This window comes from Mesocricetus auratus, unplaced genomic scaffold (assembly GCF_017639785.1).
Source record: "Mesocricetus auratus isolate SY011 unplaced genomic scaffold, BCM_Maur_2.0 Super-Scaffold_100004, whole genome shotgun sequence".
NCBI lineage: Eukaryota > Metazoa > Chordata > Mammalia > Rodentia > Cricetidae > Mesocricetus > Mesocricetus auratus.
In genome coordinates this window covers 1,084,375-1,103,275 of record NW_024429189.1, presented here as the reverse complement: position 1 = coordinate 1,103,275, position 18,901 = coordinate 1,084,375, and the positions used below count along the sequence as shown (strand labels likewise).

The window sequence follows — 18,901 nt, the reverse complement described above, 5'->3', positions numbered from 1 at the left end:
TACTGTCCCCTCCCCCAAGCTGGGGATGAAACAGAGACAAGTGCTCCACCATCAAGCCTCATCCAAAGTCAAGACACATTTTGAGCAAACTCCCAATTAGGGAGGAAAGCCCCAGTGCCCCTTCATCTCTGACACTGGTGGTTGGCGGTGGGGAGGGGAAGTCTCCAGGCCTGCTTCCTCCCCAAGCATACCCTATTCTCAGATTGCCATCAGCTGTAAACTGGTTCCTGGGAGACACATCTCACTCACCGTGTGGGGTCTGCTGGGTGAGGTCCTGTGAGTTTAGAGGCCCCCTAACAGGTGGGCTATTTGCTGGGAGAGCCCATCTTCCCACCTGCTGCCTCTGGCAGCCCCTCCTAGGTGCTTGCAAGTGTTCTTGGAGTCATTGTGATCAGCTCTCACCCATAGCTACTGGGCAGCAATGGGCACTGTGGCCTGGGGACAAGGGTGGGGCTTGTGTGTCCTGGATGCCAGGGCCACACCCACAGAGGCCTTGGTACTCCAGATGCTTAATCCAGAGAGGAATAGGCTAGTTTCAGCCATGTTTCCAGACCCAGAGGACAGTAAGAACACAGTGGGCCTGGAAACCCCAAACCAAGGTTAAGTTCATTTTCTGCTTCTCTTAGCTATAAGATGCTGATGGGTTTTTTTTATTTTTTAATTTCTGGGAGTTCTGTGAGTGAATCGAATAGATAGATGGATGAGCCAGTGAGTTGTGGTTGGGAGAGACCTGGAGGAAGCCCATGAGAGTGTAGAACTCAGGCTGGGGGACGAGGGTAGAGTTGAGACAAGTATACGCAGGTATGGTATAATTTTATGATAAAAAAAAGGGGTATCACTCCTATGCCCACAGGAGGCGTCATGAAGGATGTATTCCATTTTCTGTGACTTTCTTCAGAGGGGAGGAGGCACATATTTCCTCAGGGAGTTAGAATATTGAGTGGGGGGGGTGATAAACTTTTCTTTTTTGTTTTTTTCTTTTTCTTTCTTTTAAAGATTTATTTATTATATATACACAGTATTCTGCCAGCATGTATACCTGCAGGCCAGAAGAGGGCACCAGATCTCATTATAGATGGTTGTGAGCCATCATGTGGTTGCTGGGAATTGAACTCAGGACCTCTGGAAGAACAGCAAGTGCTCTTTTTTTTTTTTTTTTTGGTTTTTCGAGACAGGGTTTCTCTGTATTGTTTTGGAGGCTGTCCTGGAACTAGCTCTGTAGACCAGGCTGGCTGCGAACTCACAGAGATCCGCCTGCTTCTGCCTTCTGAGTGCTGGGATTAAAGGCATGCGCCACCAACGCCCGGCCAGTCAGTGCTCTTAACCCAAGCCAACTCTCCAGGCCTTTTGTGTGTGTGTGTGTGTGTGTGTGTGTGTGTGTGTGTGTGTGTGTGTGTGTGCCTGTGCTCCTGAATGCAAGTGCACTTAGAAGCCAGAAATGGGCACTGGATCCTCTGGAGCTGGAGTTACAGGTGACTGTGAGACTCCCAGTGTTTGTTCTGAGGACTGAAGTCAGATCTGTGAGAGCAATATATACTCTTACCTGCTCTTATTAGCAGCCTCCAAACTTGCATATTATTATTATTACTATTATTATTAATTTTGAAACACGCTTTCACTATGTAGCTGTGGATGTCCTAGAACTCACTATATAGACCAGGTTTGCCTTGAACTCACACAGATGTACCTGCCTCTGCCAATGAGTGCTGGGATTAAAGGCGTGAGCCACCACACCCAGTGAAACCTGCATTTTAAAAGAAATTTCACATTTTTTATTTTATGTGTGGGGGAGGGCGCATGCACGCACACAGTGTTTTGAGTCCAGAAGGGGTCAGATCCCTGGGAAATGAATTCTAGATATCTGGAAAAGCAGCAAGCATCCCTCACCCCCCAAAACAAGTTTTCTCTGCGTCTGGCTGTTCTGGAACTCTCTGTAGACTAGGCTGGTCTTGAACTCAGAGATCCACCTGTGCTGGATTAAAAGCGTGTGCAGCCACCCCACCTGCAGCAAGTACTCTTAACTGCTGAGCCACAAACCCTTGGCTTTCGTTTTTTTTTCTGAGAGGAGGTCTCAGGCAGTGTAGGCTGGTATTGAATTTACTACTGAGAGGATGACCTTTAACCCCTGGCCTTCTGGCTCCACTTCCCAAGTGCTAGGGTTATAAGCACTCACCACTGTGTGATGATCACGAGCTCTTTAAACTATTGAGACCAGGTATAACTTACACTTCAGAGCAGATATTAAATGGTATGCCTTTAGGGTGGGGACTCAACTGTGGGTGGGGGTTTTCAGCCTCCTAAATCTCTATATCTTTCATTTCATTAATGTACACATTGAGTAAGTTAATCAAAAGATCATTCTTTTAATCCCAGTACAAGAGGAGTGCTATGAATTCCAGGCAATCCTGGGCTACCTAGCAAGTCCCTGACTCAAAAATAAAATAAAGGCAAGCACTTCTTTTTTGTTTGTTTTTGTTTTTTGTTTTTCAAGACAGGGTTTCTCTGTATTGTTTTGGAGGCTGTACTGGAACTCGCTCTGTAGTCCAGGCTGGCCTCGAACTCACAGAGATCTGCCTGCCTCTGCCTCTAGTTCTGGGATTAAAGGCGAGCGCCACCAACGCCCAGCGGCAAGCACTTCTTTAAGCACCTCCTATATGCAGAGCCTGGGAAAGGCGTTGTAGCTATGTCGAACATCAGGATGTTGGCTGGCAGAGGAGAGCTTAAGGTGAAAACACTTATGATAGCTTTCATTGCCTGGGAACCCACTGCAAATGCTGGGCTGAAGCCTGAACCTGCTAATGTCACAAGTTTAACCCTCAGAGCATTGTAGCTGAATCCTTACATCCACTAGTCAGAAAAGGCAACTAGAACTCCGAGGTTAAAGGGTTTACACGCAGCAAGCTCATCTTTCTGTCACACTGTTCAAGACTGCTTCAGAACTATGAATGAATAGGGAAGGGCAGTCCTCTGGAGGGAAGCTTCTGGATTTCTGCTTCTTTGCCTCTATCGAAGTTGTTTCTTCTGTTTTCTGGGTTGTTATTTTAAGGTACTAGTGGAGATGGGTGAATCTGAGCAACAATGGCCTTCATTCCTCCGTTAGAGTGTAAAACTCTCACAAACGCTGGTTTTTAAGAATCCAGCCTTGCGGCGCATGGTGGTGGCACGTGCCGGTAACTCCAGCAACTGCGACGCTGATGCAGAAGATAAGTAGATGAACTCTGTCCAAAAGAGAGATACATCCTTAAGTGAACTGCCGCACGCACTTAGTCCAGGAGATACCAGCTGCGGATCCTTCATCTTGAAGTCCAGGAGGGCCTTTCGAGTAGGCAAAATTGTGTAGGAGCCTGCGGGATGGAGCTATCAGGCCAGGAGAGCAGAGAACGGGCCGTGGGGCGGGGCGAACTGGCCGTGGGGAGGGGCGATCTAGCGATGGGGCGGGGCGAACTGGCGATGGGGCGGGACTCTGGAAGTGTGGCTGGGCGAGTTTGGGGTGGGGCGGGGCGATCTGGCTGTAGGGCAGGGTGAGAGGGGCGTGGAGAAAGGCGAGTCGGCTGTGGGGCGGGGCGATCGGGACGTAGAACCGGTGAGCTGGCCTTTGGCTGGGTGGTCGGACCGTGGGAAGGGCTATCAGCCTGTGGGGAGGGGTAAACTGGTCGTGGGGCGGAGTGAGCTTGAGTCCACGCCCCTCCAGGCTCGGGGAAGTGACGTGTGCGGACAAAGGCAGAGGCCGCGAGGTGTCTGGTCCGGTAGGTTGGTGGCGGCCGCCGTGGGCTCCGGTCCCTTCCAGCCTTCTTGTCTCGCCCTTGTCTCTCGGGTCCCGAGAGCACCCTCCCGGGTGAGTAGCGCGAGGTGGACAGAGGGGACGCGGCTAGGGAGGAGGGCGGTACTCACTCCAACTGCCCAAAGCGGTGAGGCCCGGTGGTCAGGTGACCCAGGCCTGTCCCACGTGCGTGTCCCGGGGAGTCCTCCGACCCGACCTGGGCAGGGACTTCGGTGACCACGGACCGGGTTAGAGAAAGCCACGTTGTCGGAAGCTGGCAAGACTTGTACCCTCCCCACCCGCGCCCCTGAGCCACTGAAAGGCCCTTTCCAGTCCTCAGTTTCCCCTCTGAGATAAAATAGCACCTACTGCAAGGCTGGTGTGAGGAACTGTCGCCGTGCTAGGCTCACGTCCTCGTGGCTAAGTGCCCGGTCGCACAGATTGCTATCACGTTTAACTAGCTCCAGCTCTGACCAACACGGCTACAAGCATGAGCCCTTGGGACCAAGGTCAGCCTCTTTGCAGGGAGAGGCTTTGCTGCTGTACCGACTGTGAGATCATTTCTGCCTTTTATCCTTTTGGTGAGGGGTTGGAACAGCTGGTGGCAGAGGCCCTGACTGGGGTGATGCAGCTGATGGTATGGTCACCAGTGAGATGGGACGAGCCACTAGGAGGGCCCAGAACTACATGAGACGCCCGGATCCTGTCCTTAGTTTTGGTCCCTGTTTGCTATGTGGTGTTTTAAGGCAGGTCATTTCCTTCCTCAGATGGTTTTCCCCTGTAAACTGGGGGCGGGGGGGGGGGTGCTGTGGGAGTGTTGGAAGTACTTGTGGAATGCTCTACTGGAGGCCAGAAGAAGTCAGAGTTTTCAACTGTGAGATAGTTCTGAGTGTACAGGAAGGGAGAGTGTGTGTTTGTATCTTCCAGATTGACCATCAGTTTCTCTGGTCATATGACCTCATAGAACCTTCCTAGGGTCTATGGGATCGGGGGTTTTAACATTTTCCTCACTTGATCTTCTTAAGATTTGTGTTTGAGATTTTTGTTTTGTTTTGGTTTTTCGAGACAGGGTTTCTCTGTATTGTTTTGGAGGCTGTCCTGGAACTCACTCTGTAGACCAGGCAGAGGCAGGCCTCAAACTCGTAGAGATCCTCCTGCCTCTGCCTCCTGAGTGCTGGGATTAAAAGCGTGGGCCACCAGCGCCTGGCTTTCCTGGCTTTTTTTTTTTTTTCTTCTTTTTTCTCGGTGTTTGAGATTTTTAAGTTCGGTTTTGTGTATTGGGGGCTGTACATGTGAGTGCAGGACCCTTGGAGGCCAGAAGAGGGCACTAGACCATAGGAAATGGAGTTACTGGTGGTCGTGAGGCAGCCAGAGTGGGGTGCTGAGAAGAGCAGCCAGGGCTCTGGCGCTGAACAATCTCACCAGCGCCTCTTTGAGAACTAAAAGCTCAAGAGAGTATACACCTTCCACTGTGGGTCACCTGACTTCCCAGAGGCACATGTAGTCACTACAACATTTCCATGAAGTTCAGCGTCACTGTCCTCATTGAATAAAAACCAAGAGCTGGGCAGTTGTGGTGCACACCTTTAAGTTCAGCACTCCAGAGTCAGAGGCAGGTAGATCTCTGAGCTCAAGGCCAGCCTGGTCTACAAGAGTGAGTTCCAGACCAACCAGGGCTACATAGGGAGAGTCTTTCAGAAACAAACAGTAAACAAGCAACAATAACAACAAAAAACCAGTGGAAAAGGAAGAACATTGAGGTAAAGCATTTGGTTTATTTATTCATTTATGCTGTGACCTTGAGGTGAGGGCTGTGTGGTGGAGCTGTACATCTGTAACTCAGGTTTTTTTCTTCTTTATTTTTTGATAGAATGTTTCATGTAGTCTAGGCTGGCCTCAAAGTCACTTTGTAGCCCAGGATGACTTGAACTTCAGACTCTCCTGTTTCCACCTCTGGAGTGCTGGGATGCCGGGCATGAACCATGCTTTTAGGGTGCTGTGGCTTAAACCCAGGGCTTTGTACATATTAGGCAAGCATTCGGCCAACTGAACTATTTTTGTTTCCTTTTTTCTTTTTTTTTTTTGGTTTTTCGAGACAAGGTTTCTCTGTGGCTTTGGAGGCTGTCCTGGAACTCACTCTGTAGACCAGGCTGGCCTCGAACTCACCGAGATCCGCCTGCCTCTGCCTCCCGAGTGCTGGGATTAAAGGCATGCGCCACCAACGCCCGGCTGTTTTCTTGAAACAGGGTCTCACTGTGTTGTTCAGGCTAGTCTTGAACTCCTGATCCCCCTGCCTCAGCCTCAGCCTCTTGAATGCTAGGAATATAGGCATTACACCATACCCAGCTAAGTGTTAGTTCTAAGCTTACACAGCTGGTGAGAAGAGCCAAGGTTCAGGTACAGTTCACCCTACTCTCAGAGCCATTTGTTGCCTTGTTTTGTTTGGAGATAGGAGCTCACTGTGTAGACCAGGCTAGCCTAGAACTCAGAGATTTCCCATCACACACGGCATATTTTTATGTTTTGAGACAGGGTTTCTCTGAGCAGACTATTTTGGCCTTGAACTCAGGGATCCACCTGTCTCCACCTCTGGAATGGGATTAAAGGCCTATGCTGTCACACCTGACACACTTTTTATCTTGAATTGAACCTTGTGTGGCTGGGGGCTAGAGAGATGACTCAGAGATTAAGAGCAAGCCCTGGCTACTCTTCCAGAAGGTTCTGAGTTCAATCCCCAGCAACCACATGGTGGTTCACAACCATCTGTACTAAGATATGGTCCCCTTTTCTGGCCTGCAAGCATGCATATAGGCAGAACACTGTATGCATAATAAATAAATCTTTAGAAAAAACAAAAACTCGTGTGGTGCCCAGTGGTGATGGTGTCTCACGCCTTTAATCTCAGCACTTGGCAGGTTAGAGGCAGGTGGGTCTCGAAAAAACAAAACAAACAACAGCCTTGCATGGCTAGAGCCAGGCTCCCTACCTTCTCTTCTGTTTCCTCTCCCACCACCCCCTTCTCCTTCCCTCTCCAGAGCGCTCCTCACAGGTCCAGCTGCTGTGCATACAGATCTAGAACAGGCCCCGCCCACCAGGCTGTGGCGGCCTCTAACTTTAGACAGGGTTTTGTTTATTTTGCCTCCAGTTGCTTTCATGCTTTCTCAAAGGAATGTCACAGGGTGTGGTGACATCACTTTCTTCTCTGGATCCTGGGAGAAGAGACTTAGCAAGGCAGCAGCCCAGGTGGCTATGACTCTGAGGATGTGCAGGTGACAGTCGGCCATGAGCAGGAGGCCGGTCTTCCCATGAGCCAGCCTAGCATACACACACAGCCACACTCTCCTGATGGCTCCCGCCCGTGGCATGCAGTCTCCTGTAGCAGGGGGTATTTTTCTTTTTTGATTTTCTTTTTGTTTTATTTTTTATTTTTTGTAACACAGGGTTTCTCTGTATAGCCCTAGTGGTCCTGGAACTCGTTTTGTAGACCAGGCTGGCCTCAAACTCACAGTGACCCGCCTACTAGCATTAAAGGCATATACTGCTACCATTGCCACCTGGCTGGGGGTGGGGGATGTTTTTCTTAATGTCCCTAATTTTTAGGAGCCTTCAGGCTGCTCAGTGGACACTAGAGGTCCATGTTAGGGCAGAGCCTCAGAAAGCACACTTTTTTTTTGTTTGTTTTTCAAGACAGAGTTTCTCTGTGTAGCTTTGGAGCTGGCCACGAACTCACAGAGATCCGCCTGCCTCTGCCTCCCGAGTGCTGGGATTAAAGGCGTGCGCCACCGCTGCCTGGCAGAAGCACACATCTTCATGAATCAGCTGTGAGAACTAATCAGCCTTGGACTCGCATCCCGGCCTGACTGTGTTCCTTCTGCTTGGAGCCCACCCTGACCCCCAACCCCAGCTGCTTCCTAGAGGCAAGGGGGGTTCTTGTAAATTAGATTTTTCAGCTTTGACATTTAAAGGAATTATGTTGTAGGCTTTGGGTAAAGCAGGAAAAAAAGAGTGTTGATAACAGCCTGCAGTGTCAACCTGTTTTGGATGGGCGGTGTAGGCACCTCTAGGAGTGAGAAATGGTCACGGGTGTGTGTGCTCACCCAGCTAGTTAGTGTCCTTGACTTTAGCACTGCACAGAGGGTGTGCCAGGCCATGGCCCTCCTCACAGGAGGAGGCAGAGTGGCCGAGCGCCTCCCTTATCCGACTTTCCTGTCCTCAGGTAAGAACCGAATGTTGTGTTGGATGTCTGTGTGCTACATGCAAAGCTCTGAAGTCCTCGCCTTCGGTGTTAAAGACAGCTTTGAACTTTGAGAATTTGCTTAGGACTTGCGGGCAGCAAGGGGCATGGCTGTTGCTGGGCCAGCATTAAGCTGGTATGAAATGGAAGAGGACTGGATGCTGTCGTAGCTGGTAGTCGCTAGGGCTCTGGGACATAGTTGCTGTGGTGCCTGGAGAGGTACCTGACAGCCCTCTTGTCCCAGGTCATCCTGTTAGTCCCCCGCCAGGTACATAGTGACTTTCAGGCTGGCGTTTCCTGTCTAGTCTGGAAATTGTACTGTTCTACTTGTAGAGGCGGTGGCCCTCTTCACACTCCTTTGTGGGCCGGAGACTTCACAGCTGAAGGCTGCCACTGTCCTCCCTGGGTCACTATGTAGCATACCACTGTCTTCCCTGGGCCATTGCTGCTGCTGCTGGGGCATTGTGGTAAAGGAATGGGTATTTAGAACCAGAGTCTCCAGCCTGTCACACCAAGGGCCTCTTGGGGATGCAGGATGGCCGTGTGTCTTCCTTTGGCCCCAAACCCTTGTAATGAAGAGTGCAGTTGTGGTGCTCTGGGGCTGGTGACAAGTGGGGCCACTTTGATTTTCTTGTGTACTTAGCGGAGACCTCGCAGCAGCCCTGGAGCTGTTCTGGTGTGGGCCTGCCTGTTCTTGGCTCGCAGGGCTGCTTTGCTCTTCTCCTGGTTCCCATGTTGACAGTCCGCATTGGGCTGTGACTCAGGTGCTCAGCAACACTGCCTGTCATGGTGGTACCCAGGTGGGCAGGCTCCAAGGTTGTCGTGTTCCTGGGCATCCCAGCATTCTTTCTGACTCTCCAGGCTTTGCCCTGGGGTGAGACACTGTCGCCTTCAAAGGGCCTGTGTCATTGGCCATGAGACATGGCACCGAGGGCCCAGCTGGTGAGGTGTGAACTTCAGGGTCCTGTCCCACGAAGCCAGTGTTCTAGTGGAGACCCTTAAGTTCAGGATAGCATCGAGGGAACAAGCTGCCTGGCTGGGAAGAGCAGTGTGTGGACCCTTTGGCCTTGGGCAGGGCATTTAGTTTCCATGTGGCCCGGTTTCCTTTTCTGCGTAGCGGGTAATGGTGGTATCTACTCCCGGGGGAAGCATGGGTGCTAGGCAGTGCCTGAGCAGCAGCCGTCACTGTCGTCCCTGCTGCTGTTACTCGTTCTGCGACTTTTAGCACTGCTGCTGCTGCGGCCACTCCTGTCTGACACCCTCAGGCTTGTCCTGGGCACTTCCTTGCTCGTTGGAAGTTTAGGGTTAGTTTTGAGACTGACAGCTTTGGGAGCGACTCAGCCAGCATGCACTGGCAGGCTACAGTTCAGGGCTGGTCCTCTGCAAGTCCTCCTCTTCCTCCTCCGCTTCCCACCCACTACCATTCTGGCCTGTGCCCACACCATGCTGCTCACTGTGCCGCCACTTGTCCCCACTCAGAAAGAAGTCCTCTAGAGCTTTCACAAGGCTCTTGCCGTGGAGAGCTTACCTAGTGGTGTGAGGACTGTGTTCCACTCCCAGTTCTGGAAACATGGGAAAGGGGTCCTGAGTGCTCACACCCTTTCTGAAGCCACATCAGGGCAGAGGAGTCCTTGTCTTCTGCTGCGTTTAGCTGCTTTCTGTTTTCTAATCTCCTACGGGACTCTGCACATCAGATCCTCCAAGGAGCTGGGACAGAGGAGCGCCAGCCGCTTCTGCTGTTTGATCACGTGTCCTCCACAGCACGTGGACAAGCTGGTGTGGGCGCCACCAATCCAGTGTCACTCTGCCGAAGGGCAGGCTGGGCCAGGGCTGGACTATGGCTGTGATTCCCTTGGCTTTATCCCCACATTTTTCCTCAGCTACCCACAGTGTTCAGGAGCCCAGGGTTCCTCATGACATTCTTGCTAAGCCTTCCACCTGATTTTTTCTCCTCACTTAGCCAACTCCTGCTCATCCATCACTGTGGGCACCGTGCTCCTTCCCTGGGGTGCTCCCTCCCTCCCTCAGTGGCCTCTGGCTATGTTCTCCTTACTGCTGCGGTTCTGTGTGTGCCTAGCTCCTGCCATTGCTTCCTGGGACACAGCTTGGCGCCTGGCAGAGAGCCTGCTCTGGAGTGAAGGGCTGGTCCTCCCTGAGACATGAGAGTTTCTCAGACCTCCTGGGTGGTCTCCTGAGGTGTCCACAGCAGAAGGCAGGGGACGCTGCTCTGGGTCCTTTGCCTGTCCTGAGGTTGTAGGTCATCAAGTCAAGAGTCCCATAGATTCAGAAACCAGACAGTACATTGCAGGGACCCTGGCAAAATGGGTGCTGGGTTGTTATCCAAGAAGTAGGGGACTGTTTAGGTGGCTGGACATTGCTTTCTCTAGACAGGGCTTTGCGCCTCACACAGTACCCTAGAGGCTCCCTGCCATCTGATGCCCTGCTCGTTTTTCTCTTCCTTCAGAGAAGTGAAGCTGTGGTTCGTGACAACACGGCCAGTGACATCATGACAAGTGAGGTGATTGAAGATGAGAAACAGTTTTATTCGAAAGCCAAGACCTACTGGAAGCAGATCCCACCCACGGTGGACGGCATGCTTGGGGGGTATGGCCACATCTCCAACATCGACCTCAACAGCTCTCGGAAGTTTCTGCAGAGGTTTCTAAGGGTAGGCAGGTGTGATGTCCTCTCCAGGAGAGGCTGTGGCTCTGGTGGGGGCAGTGTGGGGGCCACTTCCACACACCACACTGCAGGCTCTCCGGGAAGTCATCTGTTGGCGGCTGCCACCAAGGCCTTGAAGAGCTGGCTCGGGTGGTGATTGGGTGATTGGGTGGGTCTTGTGGACTGAGTTTTGTCTCCAGGCCATGAGTCAGGAGCTGGCCATGTACTGGGGACTCAGCTGTGTCAAAACTGAGCCATCTGGGATCAGCCCTGCTGGCTGTGGGTGGTGACTGTCCTGTGACTCCTTGTCCTGCTGCTGTCTGTCTTCCCTTCTCAGCTTGTTGCCGCATGGGGTGAGCCCTGCAGGAGGCCCTTACTTTCTCCACCCCCACGGCCATTTTCCCATGGTGCTCTGCAGTTGCCCTGCCTGCATTTTCTGCATCCTTAGCGCTGTCAGCCTGGGGACTCCTGAGTGAAAGGAGATTGTGCGCCTGTTTTTCTAGCTGAAGGAAGCTGCCTTCAGCCTTAGAAAGCGTTCCACTTGCCCCTTATGCTAGGCCAGTCAGGCCTCCCTCTGCTTCCTGGGACTCATGAGCAGGGCCCTGCAGTGGCGGTGCCTCGTGGGTCACGTGTTGCCCTGTGTTTCAGGAAGGACCGAACAAGACGGGGACCTCCTGTGCCCTGGACTGTGGTGCTGGCATTGGAAGGATCACCAAGCGCCTGCTCCTGCCGCTCTTCAGGGTGGTGGACATGGTGGACGTGACAGAGGACTTTCTGGCCAAAGCTAAGACCTACCTGGGGGAAGAGGGCAAGAGGGTGAGGAACTACTTCTGCTGTGGGCTGCAGGACTTCAGCCCAGAGCCCAACTCCTATGATGTGATCTGGATCCAGTGGGTGATAGGTAAGAGTCCCATGGCCATTCCCCATGCTCACCATTCCCCCGCCAGCCTTGGGAGCCTAGTTCTGCTCCCTCAGTGAGCTGGCAGCTGAGAGGCAACTCTCTCGCATTTCTTAGGACTGTGATGACACCTAAAGCCCGAGTCACTGCTGTCTAGGGGGACAATCCTAAAGTGGTCAGTGACACCGATTTGGAGATGTGAAAATGAGTTCTATAAGGATTATTCTTTTTAAATTCTTATCTTAGGAGCTAGAGAAATGGCTCAGCAGTTAGAGCACTGGCTGTTCTTGCAAAGGACCTAGGTTTGGTTCCCAGCACCGACATGGTGGGTGCTATTCAACCAAAGTTGTAGGGGGATGCAGTGCCTGTGCCCACCCAGTGCAAATGCATACATGCAGGCTGAACACCATACACATGAAAAGTAAAAACAAAAAACAATTAGGAAGATTTTCTTTCAGGACTTCTCTGTGTAGCCCTGGTCATTCTAGAACTGTAGACCAGGCTGGCCTCAAACTCAGAGATCTGTTTGCCTCTGCCACTGGGACATTAGCTGGACTAAAGGTGTGGTCGCCACCACCTGGCTAGAATTTTTGTTTTGGTTTTGGTTTTTTGAGACAGGTTTCTCTGTGTAGGCCTGGCTGTCCTGGAATTCGCTTTGTAGACCCGACTGGCCTTGAGCTCCCAGATCCACCTGTCTCTGCCTCTAACGTGGTGAGATTAAAGGCCATGAGCCACCATGTCTGCTTAGAAAGGATTTTTTAAATATTTAAAAATGTTTGAGTGCCTGCATGTCTTTGTACAATACCCATGGAGGCCAGAAGACGGCATCAGATTCCTCTGGAGTTGGAGCTACAGACAGCTGTGAGCTACCATGTGGGTGCTGGGAACTGAATCCTGGCCCTCTAGAAGAGCAGTTGGGGCTCTTAACCCAAGTCACCTCTCCAGTTCCTAAATCCTTATCTTTTTATCATGACCCCTCCCCCCACATCTCCTTATGTAGCTAAGATTGGCCTCAAACTCAAATCCTCCTGTCCAATGGTGGAGTCTCAGAGTGTACGGCCAGGGCAGGGCAGGGTGTTTGAACGATTTGAAAGTGTAATTCTGCACTCTTGCTATGGCAGTGGGGGTGGGGTGGGTGCCCGAATGGCCTCATGTGGACTGCTATACACAGGGATGCTGGCACTGGCAGATGCTTCCTCATGAGGGGGCTGTGGCTCTAGTGTGGACACTGGGCCTGGCCCTTGTGTTTGGGAGCTTCTGGCTCCACCCTCCCATCCAGGCCGGGAAGGGAGGTGGTCTGCTGTGCTGTGTCAGAGCTGTAGGGCCCCCAGTCGGGCTGAAGCCCAGCTTCTGATTCCACGTGTATGCTTTTGTCTGGGTGACTTCAGACATGAAACAGGGTTTAAGACAGAGACACCAGCACCTGCTGGTGCACAGACACACAAACACATGCATTCACACACATGCGCACACAGCTTCTGTTTTCCCCAGGCCACCTGACAGATCAGCACCTGGCTGAGTTTCTGCGCCGCTGCAAGCGGGGCCTGCGCCCCAATGGCATCATTGTCATCAAAGACAACATGGCCCAGGAGGGTGTGATCCTGGATGATGTGGACAGCAGTGTGTGCCGTGACCTTGAGGTGGTACGCCGCATCATCCGCAGTGCGGGCCTCAGCCTTCTGGCCGAGGAGCGCCAGGAGAACCTGCCAGATGAGATCTACCATGTCTACAGCTTTGCCCTGAGATGAGGCTGGGGCCAGCAGCTGGCGGGCTGCTACACACACCTGCTGTCACCTTTGACTCCAGTGGGGAGGGACAAGCCCTGGGAAGGTGTGCTGTGGATTGGGCAGTGCCCTGTCACTCCAACGCATCCTGGCAACTCCCCACAAGTTGCCACCTATAAGACTGGCTGCCAAGGATCTCGAGTATATGAACTGCTGTGTCTGGACAGCCAGGAGAGCCACACTCGGTGCCTGTCAGATGGTACCACTTTCAGGAATGGTCACATCCCAGATCCTCTTTGGTGATGGGTCCCAGCAGCCTTAGTAAGGGAAGGCTTCCCCACCTCTTCCTCCTCGGGAGCTCCTCCCTGATAGGCACTGCAGTCAATAAAAGGGTGAGCCCTGTTCTCAAATGCCCGGGCAATCTGGAGTTACGCCGTGTGGGGACATGTGTAAGATTACTTGAAAGTGCCGATCTGTCACACAAGGACACCAATATTTAATCTTATAAATATTTTTAATCACCTCTGCTCACTCCGAAAGGCCAAGCTGCCTGGGAAGGGCCTGCAAGGGCTGAGCACTAGAGAGGAAAGCCAGCTTGTGGCCTCAGTGTGTCTGGGGAGTCCCTCACAGACCCAGGCCCTTGAGACAGTCTGTCTTGTGTTCATGACAGCTTTAAGCAAGCCCTGGGTGTGGCATGAGCAGAGCTGCCACCAACCACAGATCACTAAAGGCTATAGGATGGGGCAGGCCTCTAATCCAGAAGACCACCACCACCCGATAGCCTCAGTGCCATCTCTAGCACCTCAAAGCACCGTGAGACTTGAGGTGGCAGAGCAGGGCCTACCTGGGTGGTCCAGAGTTTTGGCACTGGTCCCTGAAAGACCAAGGTATGTACCTCCCCCCAGAGTCAATCAGCCGCCAAAGCTCCGAGGGGCCTGGCCTCAGCTTACCTGCCTGCTCAGCTCCCCCGACTCAGAGGGCAGATGTGTCCTGTCCACGCCAGCCCCTCCAATGTGGCTGACTTGAGAGTGCAGAGGGAGGAAGGAGTGGGGGTATCCCAGGGGGCAGCCATGCCTCTGGCCCCTGGGGCGGGCACTGCCCTAGTTGTTACATGTCAGTGAGGGCAAGGCTTGCCCAGATGAAGACCCTCCGAAGGCTGTGGCAAGTAGCAGGTCTGCCCGCAGGTTGGCTTCAGCCCCAACGGTTCCACAGCAGGCCGTCAGCAGCTGTCCTCTGTGCCGCTGTGTGCACTGAGCAGGTACCACTTGAGCCGGTCAGGCAGGGGCAGGGCTTTGACCTTGGTGTCCACAGGCCACGGCCTCAGGCACAGCCGGATGGACACACGGCACAGGTGTTTGAGAGGCGGTGGGTAGCTCTCCAGCTGCCTCAGGGAGGCGTGCAGGGCCCGGATCTTCCCCGCCAAGCTACCCACTGGGTGGATATTGAAGTTCTCAGGCAGCTGGAGCCTCTGGGAGCTAGTCACCATGAGGTCCAGCACCGTCTCGGCCTTGTGCAGAAGCTCAACGTGGCTGGCATCTTCAGCGCAGCCCGGGTGGGAACACAGCCTCTCAAAAATGAGGTTGAAGCCAGACCAACAGGATGCACCGTGCAGGGAACAGTTGTAGGCAGCCCCAGACTCCAGCAGGAAGCGCAGGAGGGGAAAGTGCAGCTTGAAGCTCTTGAGGCAGATGTGTGTGAGCGACTCGTGGGCTGGGCACTCACTGGGGTCAGCCCCATGGGCCAGCAAAAGCTGTGTCACTTGGAAGCAGAAGCGGTTGATCATCGGGGCCTCCTCCTTGTCCCCACAGACAGTCTCACCAAGCAGGAAGATGATACATGTGAACACAGTGTCCCCGTCTTTGGTGGTGGCCTTGACATCTGCCCCTGGAAGAGCCATGGAATAAAAGTGAGAGAAGGCCAGCACAGCGGTGGGGGGTGAAGAACAGAGGGCGTGACAGCTGCTGTGGACAGATGTGGACCTCACCTCCCTCCAGGAGGAGCCGGATGTTTTCTGTGTTGTGGATCTGCACTCCATCACTGCTAGCCAGAGCGTGCAGCAGCGCTGTCTTCCCTAGGAAGGAGAGGAGGATGAGGCCAGTGTGCCCACAGATGGGTGGAAGCGGGAATCTCAAGGCTGAGGGAAGAGCAGCTGGATTTTCATTCACACAATAGGAACAAAAGGGTCAGCAAGGTCAGGACCCGTCTGCATCCACAGACACAGGGTACACTCACTTCTTAAAGATGCCTTCTGAGGCAGCATGGGGACAGTGACCATACTCTCCAGGATGCTGGATTCAGGAAGGCTGGTACCCTCCTCCTGTATGCCAGCTGTGGCTACGCCATCCTCTGGGGTCAGCCCCAGATGCTCACCTGGCTAGCCCCAGAGATGGCCAGCCTCTCAGGGAGGCACTCACCATTCTTGTCAGCTGCATTGACATCTGCTCCAAGATCCAAGAGGCGCTGTAGGCAGGGCAGACGCTCAGGTTCCTCGCTGGCCAGATCTAAGGGGCTGCTCTCATGGATCTGAGCAAAAGCATAGCAGCCATGTTGGCCTGGGGCCTGAAAAGCTGGTTGGTAAATGTACCACATACACCCAAGCTGACTGGACCCAACTCTTACCCGGTCCCTCCGGTTGATGTCAGCCCCATGGCGCACCAGCAACTCCACCATGTCGGGCTGGTTTCTCAGGACAGCGATGTGCAGGGCTGTGTAATAGGTGACAGGGTCTGGACGCAAAGAAGTATAGGTCAGTCCATTCTCAAAGGTTCGGGGGCTGACCTCAGAGGCTCTCCCTAGCACTGCTACCTCAAGTGACAGATGCGAGGCCTGCTGGCGAGTTCCAATGGGAATGCAACTGATCCGTGTTGGCCTCAGTCTCCTCTGTATTTCCCCTCAGGACTGTTCCCAAGGAGCATGCAGAGTGGCTGCTGTGTTCAGGCCTGCACCATCACTGCCTTGTGTTTTCTTGAGCCAGGCTCTCACTACAATGCCCTGGCAGGCCTCGACCTTGTCAGGTATCCCAGAATCACTAAAGACCCTTCCGATGGCGCAGGCCTTTAATCCCAGCACTCGGCACAGGCAGGCGGATCCCTGACTTAGAGCCAGCCTGCTGGTCTACAAAGCTACACAGAGAAACTCTTTGGAAAAAGCAAAACAAACAAACAAAAAACAAAAACAAAAAAAAACTTCTGCTTCAAGCCAGGTGGCCACATGGAAGGGCTTTGGAATAGACACCCCTTTCTGCTCACAGGGTTCCCAGGAAGGTGCCTGCAGCCTCTGAGCATGGTTTCCAATGAAAGGCACTAAGGCTGTACTGTGTGGGTCAGCACTGGCGGCACACTAGCTGTTTCTATCTCCTGGGTAACAGCCAGTGACAGGATAGGAAGTTGGCCCTTCCTCATCCCGATGCTTAAGAAACCTATGAGGCTTGTAACTGATGCCTGGTATGGCTTATCTTCCCACCTCTAGGGTCTAAGCCAAACTTGCAGGACAGCTCAGAGTCACAGGAAACTACCTTCCCTTAGCACTGCCAGGGCAATTTCACCATAATAGAAGTGGGATTAATCTGCAAGCTGGGGAAGTTTGGCAACTTAATCTATGACAGAAGCAACACCACTCTGTGGGAGTAGAGGCGCTATGAGCCGCTTGGAAAGCCTACAGGAATGGGGAGCCACCCAATGGAGAAGAGGAAGGAAAGTCACCCCGCAGAGAAGAGGAAGAGCAGCGGCCAGGCCTGGCTGCCTAGCCCTGGCCCCCTGGGGATCCTGCTGACCTTCAAAATTGAGGTTGGCCCCACTCTGCAGGAGGACAGCAGCTGCCCGAGTCAGCCCCAGCTCAGCCATCTTCAGCAAGGCATTGCTCACGCCTTCCTGGTAGAACGGAGAGTGGGCCTTCTGCTCCAGCAGCTCGGTGAGGACCAGGATGCGGCTCTCCTCGCCGGCGGCGTAACTGCACATCAGAGGCAAAGCAGATGCAGTGGGAACGCTTGGGGACCAGCCGCCCTACCCTAGGTGCACGATCAACCACAAGAACTGCTCAGACTCGGTGGGGCAGAGAGGCCTTTCTCGGTCAAGCCTGAAACGGTTTCAAAGCCATCCTTCGGCTTGCTACCAAAGGCTGGTTCTGTCCAGCTCTGTCTCTCACCACCCTGAAGGTGGCCCCAAAGCGCTCTCCCTTCCTTGTCAACACACCTACTAAGAACTTCTTGGGCCTTGTCCCAGCTCTGACAACGGCCCAATCACCTTCACCTCCAACTTCTCTCCACGAAGTTCATCACTCGCTCTTCTCCCTAATCTCACGCACCAGACCTCCTGTAATAGGTTGGCCCCGAGATTCGACCAACGCCGGGACACAAAAGCTTATCTGGGGCAGCCCTCCGGAATATGTTAGGCTCCGCCCACGGAGGATGGCAGCGCCTTGATGTGCAGCCCTGCAGCCCAGCCTCGGAGTTCTGGAAAAGCCTCGCAATGCACTTACAGAGTAGGTCTCAGAGGAGAGAGCTGATGTGGGTTAGAAAAGACTTCCCTGCTGAGACCGACAATTGGTGTCTGCAACTGCAGTTCATGCCTCTCCCTATGCCTCACCTCTGCCCACTCCACCCCATGCATCGCACACCACGCGGCTGGTCTGGGTGCTCTCCTGTCGCAACGCTCCCAATACCCGGGGAGTCCTGCACAGGGCACAAGAACCACACCCGCTTCCTTCCTCAGAGAGGCCTGCTGTCTGCAGAAAGCGCGCTCGGCCACAGCCAGCTCGTCTCCTCCCGGCATTCATGCACGGGAGCGGCGCCGAGGTTCAGGTCCTCTGCCTTGCAAGACACTGCGGGCTCGCCTCGGGCTGGAGCTCGCGCTCGGAGCCACACAGCTCCCGCCGCGACAACCACAGGGTCCACAGCCACTCACTCGTCCAGGGGCTCCTGCCGCTCCAGGTCCTGGATGCCCAAGGCGCCCAGGATGGCGTCCACCAGGGGCTGGTACTCGAAGATGATCCTGCGAAAGCCGTGCAGGAACGGCATGGCGACGGCCGTGCGTCCCGACACCCACACGCCACCACCTCTAGAGCTATCGGTTCAGACCCCGCGCCGGTGACCAGTCCTCCGCTCAGGCCGCGGTTCCGCACCGGAAGTGACTCTACCACCCACTTCCGGTTCGCGCGGGCCGGTGAGGGCTCAAGTTTGGCCACAGTGCCCCCTGCCGCCCCGGAGGACCTCACGGCACTCCTCACTGCTCTGGCTCCTCCCCGACGGAGCTGCTAGAGGGCGTCCGAGATGATGCAGACCCTGTTCCAAGCCAGAACACTGCTCCCTGCAGCCACTCCTTAAGGAAGAGCTGCAACCACTTCAGTCTCCACGCAGCATGCAGGCTGCGAGCATAATGAGGACTCTGCACCCAACTCTTCCCCACAGACACTGAGTTCTTTATTCTCTGTCCCTTGACCCCTGATCAAACAGGCTGCCCACTTTCCCCACTTCTCGCTAGAATCAACAGACCTTCATGTCCTGGTCTATAAAATGGGCATAGTCTCACTTGCTTAAATCCTAGACCCTGAGCTGGGAAGCAAGAGAGGAGACATAGCAGGAAGGAACTGTAGAGGGATTAGGCAGCTTCCCCCCATAGGAATTTGAG

At 53.7% G+C, this 18,901-nt stretch overlaps 2 protein-coding genes across 9 annotated transcripts; one reads left to right on the top strand and one right to left on the bottom strand.

Annotated features, from left to right (window-relative positions):
- Positions 1–494: 494 nt before the first annotated feature.
- On the top strand, positions 495–13,687 carry Ntmt1 (N-terminal Xaa-Pro-Lys N-methyltransferase 1). Of its 8 annotated transcripts, none has more exons than XM_040745034.1 (4): positions 495–599; positions 10,459–10,662; positions 11,304–11,556; positions 13,045–13,687. In XM_040745034.1, exons 2-4 carry the CDS (start codon positions 10,501–10,503, stop codon positions 13,299–13,301), a joined length of 672 nt encoding a protein of 223 aa, XP_040600968.1. In that variant the 5' UTR covers positions 495–599; positions 10,459–10,500; the 3' UTR covers positions 13,302–13,687. The 8 variants fall into 8 exon arrangements, with proteins under 8 accessions (XP_040600968.1, XP_012980239.1, XP_005085553.1 ...); XM_013124785.3 differs by lacking the exon at positions 495–599 and adding an exon at positions 3,563–3,583; XM_005085496.4 differs by lacking the exon at positions 495–599 and adding an exon at positions 3,677–3,835.
- An 85-nt stretch (positions 13,688–13,772) lies between these two features.
- On the bottom strand, positions 13,773–18,402 carry Asb6 (ankyrin repeat and SOCS box containing 6). The gene is made up of 6 exons (XM_005085497.4): positions 18,179–18,402; positions 17,050–17,225; positions 15,897–16,003; positions 15,692–15,800; positions 15,262–15,348; positions 13,773–15,161 (listed from the first exon to the last, which is right to left on the bottom strand). Exons 1-6 carry the CDS (start codon positions 18,289–18,291, stop codon positions 14,497–14,499), a joined length of 1,257 nt encoding a protein of 418 aa, XP_005085554.1. The 5' UTR covers positions 18,292–18,402; the 3' UTR covers positions 13,773–14,496.
- Positions 18,403–18,901: the final 499 nt, after the last annotated feature.

Excerpts from the sequence above, each read along its gene's own strand:
- Ntmt1 (XM_040745034.1), top strand. The coding sequence starts at position 10,501 with ATGACAAGTGAGGTGATTGAAGATGAGAAACAGTTTTATTCGAAAGCC. Across the intron at positions 10,663-11,303 it reads TTCTGCAGAGGTTTCTAAGG|GAAGGACCGAACAAGACGGG; the intron begins GTAGGCAGGTGT and ends CCTGTGTTTCAG. Across the intron at positions 11,557-13,044 it reads CTGGATCCAGTGGGTGATAG|GCCACCTGACAGATCAGCAC; the intron begins GTAAGAGTCCCA and ends TGTTTTCCCCAG.
- Asb6 (XM_005085497.4), bottom strand. The coding sequence starts at position 18,291 with ATGCCGTTCCTGCACGGCTTTCGCAGGATCATCTTCGAGTACCAGCCC. Across the intron at positions 17,226-18,178 it reads CGGCAGGAGCCCCTGGACGA|TTACGCCGCCGGCGAGGAGA; the intron begins GTGAGTGGCTGT and ends TCTGATGTGCAG. Across the intron at positions 15,349-15,691 it reads CAATGCAGCTGACAAGAATG|GGAAGACAGCGCTGCTGCAC; the intron begins GTGAGTGCCTCC and ends TCTCCTTCCTAG.